The following is an 11,401-nucleotide window of genomic DNA, read 5'->3' as shown; positions in this document are numbered from 1 at the left end:
TATATTACCTGAGTCTTTATTATTTGTGTCAGCATTTTAGTTTTAGTACTCATAATTGAGTAATTATTACCACACCACTGAATCTCACATCATTATTATGAATTGAGACTTATGCTTATTAACTCTGCCTGAGAAAAAGTATTGTGAAGATGAAGCCTTTCACTTTGTAAAAAAAAAAAAAAGTAGGTACAATTAGTTATTTTGGTTATGTCCAATACTTCTTTTTTCTTTCATTTTCTGAAGTTTTGATGCACCTGGGTTGCTGGTTTAATGTAATCAATGACAGATTAGAGTGTAATCCACAGCTAAATGTAATATGTACTTTATATTATTTTGTAGCAAAAATAAAACAATGGAAAAATACAATTTCCTTTTATAGACAAATGGCAATAATATATTGCGTTTAAAATGTGCATTGATTAACATTTGCTAATGTCAAAGACATTGTGCATCAAACAATAAAATCATTCAAAATCATGTCAAAATGGTAATACATAAACTCTTCAAAGCACTTGAGACACTGTGCAACCTCTTATTGTGGAAAGTTTAACTTGAATTCAACGTTTTGGAGTCTAAACAAAGAATTGGAAATTAAAGATAGTTATTACTTGTCAGTTTCATTTATTCATTTCATTTTAGCTGACGCTTTTATCCAAAGCGACTTACAATTGCTATATATGTCAGAGGTCGCACGCCTCTGGAGCAACTAGGGGTTAAGTGTTTTGCTCAGGGACACATTGGTGTCTCACAGTGGATTCGAACCCGGGTCTCTCACACCAAAGGCATGTGTCTTATCCATTGCGCCACACCACACCTATTCCTGATTCATGTGGAACAACTACAAATTACATAAAATATATAAATGTTTCAGTTATGTACAGCGCAGCTAAAAAGACTGATATGAAGTGTCTATTTCAATAGTGGGTGGAAAATGCAAAGAAGGTGGCCACAAACTTTGCTGCTCTGATGATGTGGGATCTTGGCCGGTGCTGTGGGGGAATTTCAGCGCTCCACATTCATTCAAGTGCTTGTTCAGTTCTAATGCTCGTGCTCCACTGTCCTTCTGTGCTCTTTGTTAAGCCTTCAAAAGCCTGATACCCACCATCACTTGGTGTGACATCATGCACAAACAGAGAAGGATATAGTGGATTTTTACTAGTGATGAGATTTTTCACATCGAACTTTCCATCAGAATCATTTCCCTGGTTCACAACACTGTTGAAGGGCTGATATCCGTCTTCCAAAGCGTCATTAGTGGGAACGTTAAACTGGCTCTTGCTGATATCAGCACTCATAGAGTTTTCGAACCCATCCCAGCACTTGTGACCCAGGAAGGAAGAATCATCATCATTGGCCGATTCGATATACGTTTTGCTGAAAGCCGATGAGCCAGAGCAGTTGCCCGAATCTCGGTTTGCACGGTTGCGTTCTCTTGAGGAACTGGTATCATCACTCTTGACTTGCTGATTGCTGGGTGTGTTGTTAAAGGATTTGAAATCCTCATCCAGGGCATGTTCGACACGTGATGGGATGTCCAGAATGCAATTCTCCTTGTCATTACCAGAATCAAAACCAGCCTGGCCATAATCATCTGCCGCTGACTCAACACTGTGGGAACTTTTCTCATTGTTTGTATCAACTGATAAAGTGGAGATCCTGTAGAGAGACAAACATGTTGAGGTATGTGTGTTGAACACCATTGAAGACAATATTAGCATCTGTTAGATTTAATAGTAGGGGGAAAATGGTTAAATTTTAGTTTTTTGCCGCTATTTTCATCTTCCAGGTTTAAAATCTTCATTGTGTCTGTGACGTGGCAGAGCACTATAGTACTTTGATGACTCATCGGTGTCTCATAATTATTCATGTAACTGAGTTTTCTTATCCAATGAGAAGACACTTTCTCTTAATTATTCATGACACCACGTGGATCTTTCCAATGATAGACATGTCAAACTGTGATATCGCGTAGTAGATGAGAGAGGCAATGATGGGACGCAAGTTTGTTTTCGTGGTGCAAAAGTTCCAGTGCATCTTTCCCCGCGATGCTGCCAGGGCTAGACTCTGGCTGTGGGCGGTTGGTTGGTCATCAACCACGGACACATCTAAACTATGTGTGTGTAGCAACCATTCAACTGGAGAATGGTGGACTTCGGCCTTGTACACCAATGCAGGTTGCGTCTTGCGAGTGATGCGGTCCCCTGAGGACTTTTCTATCACTTCAGAGGGGTGTGTGTGTGTGTGTCTCTAAAATGTAACCCTGACCATTTTACTTGCCTTTTGTTAAATAATCACTCATTATTAAAATTGAGATATTTCAATAATACCTCAATTATTGTATGGAACGTATGTTTAATTTGTGCAAATTTCTATGTCACTGTCCATCTTTATTATGTGGGTTTAGGGGGCGCGTAGATCTAGGCTATGTACGGAACGTGTGTTTTTTTTAAGCGAAAAATTTATTATTTTCAAATATTTGCATTTATAGTGTGTATATAAACAAATATATATTTTATAATTACATAATTATACATGTACATTTATATGTTTTAAATACAATTATGATTACTGTAGTAGGCTAATATATGTAGCAGGGCATTCAGTTACTTTTGAAAGGACAAAAATAAGGTGTCAGTGTATTTCATTAGACTTTAAAGGGATAGTTCACTTTGAAATTAAATTTTGGTATGTTTTAGCTTACCTCAAGGGCATCCAAGATGTAGGTGTCTTTTTTTCCGCAGTAGTTTCAATTTTGATATTTTTAGGTCAAACCGTTCTTGTCTGTCAGTCATTTCATGCAGGTCTATGGTAACTGTCTCAAAGAGCATGCACAAAGTCCAAATTAAAACAATTCCCCATCGTCCAAATTAAACAATTCCCCATCGTAAGTACACATTGATGGCCTAAGACACGAAACGAGAGGTCTGTGTGAGAAAACGAACAGTATTTATATCGTTGTTACCTCTTGAACACAGCACACGTCCAAATGATCTGAGGGCGCGGGCGGGTATATATGTATACACTAGATGTCGCCTTGGCTACGGTTTCGTTCCAATGAACTGCAGTAGCGAAGGCGACATCTATGTATATATCTATACCCGCCCGCGCCCTCAGATCATTTGGACACGGCTGTGTTCAAGAGGTAACAACGATATAAATACTGTTCGTTTTCTCACACAAACCTCTCGTTTCGTGTCTTAGGCCGTCAATGTGTACTTACGATGGGGAATTGTTTAATTTGGACGATGGGGAATTGTTTTAATTTGGACTCTGTGCATGCTCTTTCAGACAGTGACCGTAGACCTGCATTATATGACTGACGGTTTGACCTAAAAATATCAAAATTGAAACTACTGCGGAAAAAAAGACACCTACATCTTGGATGCCCTTGAGGTAAGCTAAAACATACCAAAATTTTATTTCAAAGTGAACTATCCCTTTAACTTTGCCAGCTATAAAAAAAACCCTAGCATTTCCTCACGTTTTACCACTGATTTTTAGTGACAGTCGATATGCATGGGCCACTGGCGATGACAGTTTCCCCCCCTCCCCTCTCCCCGGCCGTGCCGTACCACACCCACTCTCCTCCCTTCTTCTCACAGCCATCCACGCCCATTTAAGTTGCATTTTTCAAAAAGATTGTGAGCTAGACTTGAGCTGAAAGAGGGGGGTTTCATGACCCTTTAATCAGAATTAGAGCGATGCTAGTCTGTCATGTGTTTCTGAAGTTTTTGGGAAAACTTACAAGTTCTTTTCCTCCTTAAAGTCCAGTTTTGGAATCTCTACATGGATTGAGGAGAAGTTCATAATGGAAGGAGGCAAAATATGATCCTATTAAACAAGAATGAAAAAAAAATAGGGTAAGAAAAAAGTTTGATCAGCATAAATGATGTAATATTATGATTATTGATGGCTATTGCATGATTTTTATCTTTCTCCAACCTTCTCTTCTCCAAGATTGACATATATTTTTGGCTTGGAGATCTTGTCCCACCAGTTCATCTCCATCCTGTAATGAAGAAGTAAAGTGTGTCAGAACTAAATTTGTCAAGGATGCACAAAGGAATAGCAAACATGCAAAATGTAGAATGACACAAAATGGAGATCTCACCTCAAAACACAGATGAAGACAGTACAAATGATGATGATTAAAACAACACATAGAGGCGGAACCATCGTTCTGAGTAATTCATTTGGAGATGAGGCTGTGGAGCACATATAGATTGATCAGGATTATTAAAGAGCATTAAAACACACGCAGTAATAACTCTTGAGAACAAAACACATTGACTTACATCTGGTGAACTCAACTGGTGCGCTCCGGTCACTCAATATCTTGTGTTCATTATAGTCTGTGCTCATTCTTGCTGTCAGAATGTAGTTGGTGTTTGGGTGGAGATTTATGCCCACAATCTCAAAGAATCCCAGGGAGTTTGACACATTCTTGGAAATCTGTATGGACAAAGTGTTTATTTTATTGTATTTCTTTATGATACATTTATATGTGAATCTGCATGAATTCATTTAATATCATCTATATATCATCTTCCTTACGGTTTCATCTCCTCCTTCAGTCCTATAGGTCAGATGTATTTCCAAACTTTCTGCAAAATATCTTTTCTCATACTTGTCATCCCAAGTTACATAAAAATTTCCATTTTCAGTCTTCTCCACTGATAAGACTGGAGTTTTTGGTTTGACTGCAGAAAATGAAAATCACATATTTGTTAATGTGTCAGATAAGGCCAGATAACACCTTTTTCCCCCCAGAATATTTAAAAGCAATGGAAAAAGCCTAACAAGAACATATAGACAACAAATATACTCACTGGAGTCATCTGTCACGAATGTTGAGCTTAATAAAACATTTGGTCCGTTCAGAAGTGTAGTAGAGAATATCTCTGTTAAAACAAACCCTTGGACTTCAATTTTGCATTCACATTCGCCACTGAGATGACTTCTCTCAAAGATGCATGTATATTTTTCTAACCTGTAATATAAGAGTTAATAGTGTCAGTTGATTGCTAAATGAACAGTAAATAATTTTAGTTATAGTTACAGAGGAATTGAACAAATACATACGTATCTGCTACAGTCTGTGTGATGTTGAGTTTGTATCCAGAGCAACTTATGAGGCCGGCAAACCAGAAACTGCACTTCATTTCTGTCTCATAGTCATTGAAACACTTCAAGTCCTTCTCTGTGGGTTCTACAGAGATTTTAGAGATGAAAAAAAAAATGATTCTGAGGAGAGGAAAATTACAGTGTAGCCTATATAGGCATAGCAATAGATTTGACACAATTGTGATAGTGACTAACAAACACAAACGTTTTATGCCTATCTTTATGAGGACAATCAAATAGGCTAACCCGATCCCAAGCCCCTTAACCCTAACCATCACAACTAAGTGCTTAAACTCATTCTAACCTTAACCCTAGGACCATTGCATAAACCGCTAAGAGAAGTCTTACAAGTTAGTCATCACATTTTTGTTTCTTTAATCCAGTATAACTGTTTGATGTCAGTTAGGGGAAAGTGGGGTGAGTTGTGCCAGTTTTTACTCAAAGTGACTTTAAAGTGAGGCCATGGCAGTAATGCCTTCAACTTAAGGATGTACATATATTTCAGGATGTGGTGCATCCCTGAAAACAATAACTTTGGATCTGAAATAAATTGTTTCAGAAATATAGCTTTTGGGAAAAAAGTGGTCTCATGGCACAACTTGCCCCTGGTGCGGGGGAAGTTGTGCCTTTGGGGGAATACATTGGGGTAAATTGTGCCAGTGATTTCTGAAGTAAAACAGAACATTTTAATGTTATGAACCGTAATGCTATATGAAAGCAAGACAAATTCAATACAAAATTACTCATTTAAGGTTTATTTAGATATTGTCACCCTGGAATACCATAGCATGCGTTTTTCCTACTATGGTCAATTGCATAGGGATTTTGTATTGAACATAACTCTGGATCACAGTGTCATAGAGACAAGGGGGTGGGCTCATTTTACTCAGACGACCAATCAGTCTCTCAGGATCATTGTGAAGCTATCAAGCTACGCCCTAGCAACCATTTAGAGCACCATAGCAACACAATATATGATATTTGTGAATCATTTCAGGCAAAAAGACTTTGGCAATAGATGCCTGTTGACATAGCGCTGTCTGTCAATTATGTAACATAAGAATAAAGTGACTAGGCTAATTTCTAAACATCCTATTGTGACATAGGCCACTTAAAAACGGAATAAAACTTCTCTTTAATAACATAGTGCAAACTCAAAACTGAAATCAGTGTTAGCTAAATTAAACAAATAGCAGGCAGGCCTAAGTCAATCAATGTGTAATGTGCTGAGGAAGACAGGCGAAGACGAGGATCTAAACGCAAGGTTTTAATGAAATAACACATAGAACAAATAACAAAGAACTTCAGGGATAAAGAAACAAAACCACGAGAATGACAAGACTAGAAGCAACCCTTACATGTACAACAACTGACAAAGTAACAAGTGAAACACAAGGGCTATAAATACACAGGGACCAACAAGCTAAACAAGATAACAAGGGGGTGTGGCTAATTAGAAACACCTGGGAAGACTAATAAACTAGAAAACTACAAAGGACTACAAAACATGGCACAGAACAGGAAATAACAAGTCCACACAAGACAAGGGGAACACAAGACAGGAATCATGACACAATGATGAGGCATGCCCATCTCCTCACTTCTCAAGATTATCCCCTGTGAGTATGTAGGTCTAGGTGGTCTGTATCTGGCACAACTTAACCCAGGCCCTTTGGCACAAATCACCCCAGACCCACAAGTTTAAAAAACTAGCATGATCCAGCAGTTAAGAGCTAACATCATGCTAACTGTATAGACTCATTGTGTAGCCTACTAAAGCACTAAAACACGTGTGAAATGTTTTCAAACTTGTCTATAATTGTTCAGACACTACAATCAAAAAACCTTAATCATAGAAATTTTACTTTGAAAGGGAAAAAAATGTTTTTTTGCACTAAAATGTGCTTAACTCTCATGCCATGTGTCTCTCTTCTTTGGAGGATGAGTAAAAGTGATTGCTTTTCAAAATGATGTGGTCACATGACCAATTTCTTCTATGGTTTTCCAGAAACAAGGGGTGGAACTACTTCCCCCCTGGCACAAATCACCCCACTCTCCCCTACATAAAAAAAGTAGACTAGTCTAATTTGATACCTAAAACTGATTAGGTAACCCCTAACTAACTGCTAGATGGTCATACTTTCTTAAGACACAGTCTTAACATAATGGCTACGTTTGCAACTGGCCCCAAGTCTAATCCCTCAAACAGCCCTTTAAATGCCTGTTAGGAAGTGAGGAGTCGGACAAACGATCGACTCACTTTGTCATTACCTAGATGGTCTAACAAACTGGTTCTCACAAAGATAACTTTACAAGAACATAGCCTAAGTTTTAGAATTAGACTGCTTTATAAACTAGTTCTATACAAAAATGAAAAGCTTACCATAACAAAGTGTCTGGCAGAGCAGTGTGAGGACGATCTGACTCAGAAGAACTGAAGTAAACATTGTGTCCGTCATAACATCTTCTCATACATGTCCAGTCTTGCGAGATAAAAAAAATAAAATAAAAAAAGATCTCTTACGCTTTAATACCGTATATCTCACAGTCTGTTGCCCCGTTGCAAAGTAAACTACTTAGTAGACTAATACGGTTTCACTCACGAACACATAACACATAACATTGCCAGAAATCCTACGCATGATAGTTTTCAATACACTTTAATAATCGCAGCTGCATCATGGATTTTGTCTAGATGGCGGCCTGAGTTTTACTGAACACGCAATGCTTTCGCTCTTCCTCAGGTGACTCACTGACAAGACTTTCGCCTCTAGGGGCTCCGCCCGCTTTTAGTTTAGTTTAGGTCTATTTCGCTCCTAGTATCCAAATACAGTTAGATAAACAGTTAGTAAGCTCACTGCTTTACCTGTTTAGTTACTGTGGTGAATAAATAAAAGTGTGCTAAATATAGTAGAAATGTAATGGTTTATTGGTGGATTGATTAGGCCTTATACCATTTGTATACCACAGTTTTACATCTACCATGGTTAAAGGTGCAGTAGGTGATTCTCTACAGAATTTTTTTTGTTATGGTGGTTGAAAGTCTCATCATATCTGATCACTAAGTTAAGCGGTATAAATGTATTTTTATAATATATCATCCGTGAAAGGCGTAGGCCTAGGACCATAAAATGTTAATTCAATCATTGCAAACGGCATGGGCGTCGGAAGCAAAAAAAAAAAAAAATGCGGGTGGGTCATCTTCCGGATTTTTTTTACTGGAGTAGATTAGGGGTGTTCCCGAAGCCAAATACCTTATCTAAAATCACTATGCAATAATGAGTGAAGTGAATGAGTGAGAGTAAAAATGAAGCGAGCGCAAATCTGTCTATGTGTGCATCTCTCAGAAATCAGAGCTTGGCAAGAGTAATATCAACTCAAATAGACTAGGCTACTACATCATATACATGTTCTAAGATATGATATTGTATATTATTGTATGTATATTTAAATGATTTAAGCCTTGTACAATATGATACACGAATGAATGGAATAAGCACAGCACGATCACAAATCAAACAGTTAATTTCCATCTCTGCGCGTCTCCGTCTGCGGCAATCAAACCAGCTCTAATAGCCTATAATCAACTCAGATTAATTTACATGAATTACTACTTGATATGTCTATTTAAATGTTTTAAACTTCATATGATGTGATAAGCTACATGATAGATTTCTTTGTCTCACTCTCTCTTGAAGCTGATCCTCGCTGTCCCCGTGCGTATTTGGCACTCGAACTGTGAGTTTTTTTCCACTGCAACTTTGCTGGCTGTGCGTCGTCTCATTTTATTACGGTTCTCAACTCTGTGGTTATAAAGTATATTACAATGGCATCGAACACAGCTCAGCCAATATTAATCAAGAATTGGAAGTGTCCTTTTTTATAATATGTGTTTTGACACTTTTGTCTGGCTATAGCATGAGAAAAAAATTAGCATAATGCTGCCATCAAGGTAACGTCTTTTTAAGAGACATCCCTGCTTATTTCAGCAAGACAATGCCAAGATTCATTCTGCACATGTTACAACAGTGTGGCTTCATAGTAAAAGAGTTCAGGTACTAGACTGGCCTGCCTGCAGTCCAGAGACCACAGACTGTTGAGTACTTAAAGGGGTGGTATAATGCCCTTTTCACAAAATGTAAAATAAGTCTTTGATGTCCCCAGATGTGTGTATGTGAAATTTTAGCTCAAAATACCCCACAGATATTTTTTTATAGCATGTAAAAATTGTCACTTTTTGAGGGTGAGCAAAAACGCACCATTTGTGTGTCTGTCCCTTTAAATGCAAATGAGCTGCTGCTCCACGCAGAGCATGCAAATGAATTCCAAAAACTTTTAGCTTTTTATGTTCAAACCAAAGTCAGAAAGATGGAGAGACTCAAGAAGAAGTGACAACAGGACAGATGTTGAATCCAGGTCGTATCCAGATCCAATGGTGGGCCTGCGCCTAGAAACAACCACAACGCATGATGTAATCTGCTGAATCCAGGCCGTATCCAGATCAGATAGTGGACCTGCGCCTAGAAACGACCACAACGCGTGATGTAATCAGCTGAATCCGGGCCGTATCCAGATCCGATGGTGGACCTGCGCCTAGACACGACCACAACGCGTGATGTAATCAGCTGAATCCGGGCCGTGTCCAGATCAGATAGTGGACCTGCGCCTAGAAACGACCACAACGCGTGATGTAATCAGCTGAATCCGGGCCGTCTCCAGATCAGATGGTGGACCTGGGCCTAGAAACGACCACAACGCGTGATGTAGTCAGCCGGATCCGGACCGTGTCCAGATCAGATGGTGGACCTGCGCCTAGACACGACCACAACGCTTGATGAAGTCAGCCGGATCCGGGCCGGATCCAGATCAGATGGTGGACCTGCGCCTAGACACGACCACAACGCATGATGTAGTCAGCCGGATCCGGGCCGTATCCAGATCATATGGTGGACCTGCAACTAGACACAACCACAACGCTTGATGAAATCAGCCGGATCCGGGCCGGATCCAGATCAGATGGTGGACCTACAACTAGACACGACCACAACGCATGATGTAGTCAGCCGGATCCGGGCCGGATCCAGATCAGATGGTGGACCTGCAACTACACGACCACAACGCATGATGTAGTCAGCCGGATCCGGGCCGTATCCAGATCATATGGTGGACCTGCAACTAGACACGACCACAACGCTTGATGTAGTCAGCCGGATCTGGGCCGTATCCAGATCATAATGCAACCATGAAGTGTCAGCAGAGATTGTGTCAACTAGACAATCCCCTGTGAAGGGATCAATAACTTTTTTACAACAAAAATGAACCAACACTGAACTTACTTAAGCTGGACTATGACGCAATTTTCTTCTAGATCTGCTGTACAGCAGAAACAAACTTTGTTGCATTATTTTCCTGTTATCACTGTAAAGCTGCTTTGAAACAATCTGTATTGTAAAAAGTGCTATATTACTTGACATTACTTATAGCGGCAACCTCTCACGGGAAACAACAATTGGATCCAGGAGCGAATGCAGTCAAACAAAGAGTTTAACAACATAGCCTAAACTTAGAGAAAAACAATGGTTAGATGTAGTTGAACAGCAGTGAAGCGATGACGGGCTTTGGAAAGTGAAGGCCAAGTATGGTAACCCTTACTCAGAATTTGTCCTCTGCATATAACCTACACAAGCTAGTGTACACACATTAGGAGTAGTGAGAAGTGAACACACACACACACACACACTGCAAACTATGAACACACACCGGAGCAGTGGGTGCCCAGAGAGCGATTGGGGGTTTAGTGCCTTGCTCAAGGGCACCTTGTTCATTTCCTGTGTTGAGAATCAAACCCGCAACCTTCAGGTTACTAGTCTTACTCTCTAACCACATTAGGCCACGACTGGCAACATGGATCTGACTGCTGGTCAGTAGAGCCAGAGAGAAATCCAGGGAGAGCAGAAAAAACGGTAATCACAAATGAAAGGTAAACACACAGGAACAGAAACTAGAACACTGGACAGCAAAGGGACAGACATGAGCCACAACGATCTGACAAAGAATGACCACAAACAGGGGCCTGTTTCAATAAGGAGGTTAAGTGAAAACTGAGTCAGAGTATGTTAACCCTGAAATGAGGGAAACTCTGGGTTTTCCCGTTTCAGAATGGGAGGTATGTCAAACCCGAGAAAGCAGGTTAAGTCAAGCCGTTTCTGAAAGAGAGGTAAAACAAATTACCATGGTAACTTACGCTGTGAAACTACCCTGGTCTGGAGCAGGTTTT

At 39.7% G+C, this 11,401-nt stretch overlaps 1 protein-coding gene across 1 annotated transcript; it reads right to left on the bottom strand.

Moving 5' to 3' along the window:
* Positions 1-355: 355 nt before the first annotated feature.
* On the bottom strand, positions 356-7,896 carry LOC311290225 (uncharacterized protein). Its single transcript, XM_084408579.1, has 9 exons — positions 7,508-7,896; positions 5,083-5,209; positions 4,830-4,990; positions 4,555-4,700; positions 4,296-4,452; positions 4,112-4,205; positions 3,943-4,009; positions 3,746-3,831; positions 356-1,656 (listed from the first exon to the last, which is right to left on the bottom strand). The coding sequence occupies exons 1-9, from the start codon at positions 7,581-7,583 to the stop codon at positions 1,017-1,019; spliced, it is 1,554 nt and encodes a 517-aa protein (XP_084264705.1). The 5' UTR covers positions 7,584-7,896; the 3' UTR covers positions 356-1,016.
* Positions 7,897-11,401: the final 3,505 nt, after the last annotated feature.

This window comes from Rutilus rutilus (genome assembly GCF_951802725.1).
Source record: "Rutilus rutilus genome assembly, chromosome: 1".
In the NCBI taxonomy this organism is placed as follows: Eukaryota; Metazoa; Chordata; class Actinopteri; order Cypriniformes; family Leuciscidae; genus Rutilus; species Rutilus rutilus.
The sequence above is the reverse complement of the archived record's forward strand: the minus strand, read 5'-3'. Positions and strand labels throughout refer to the sequence as shown.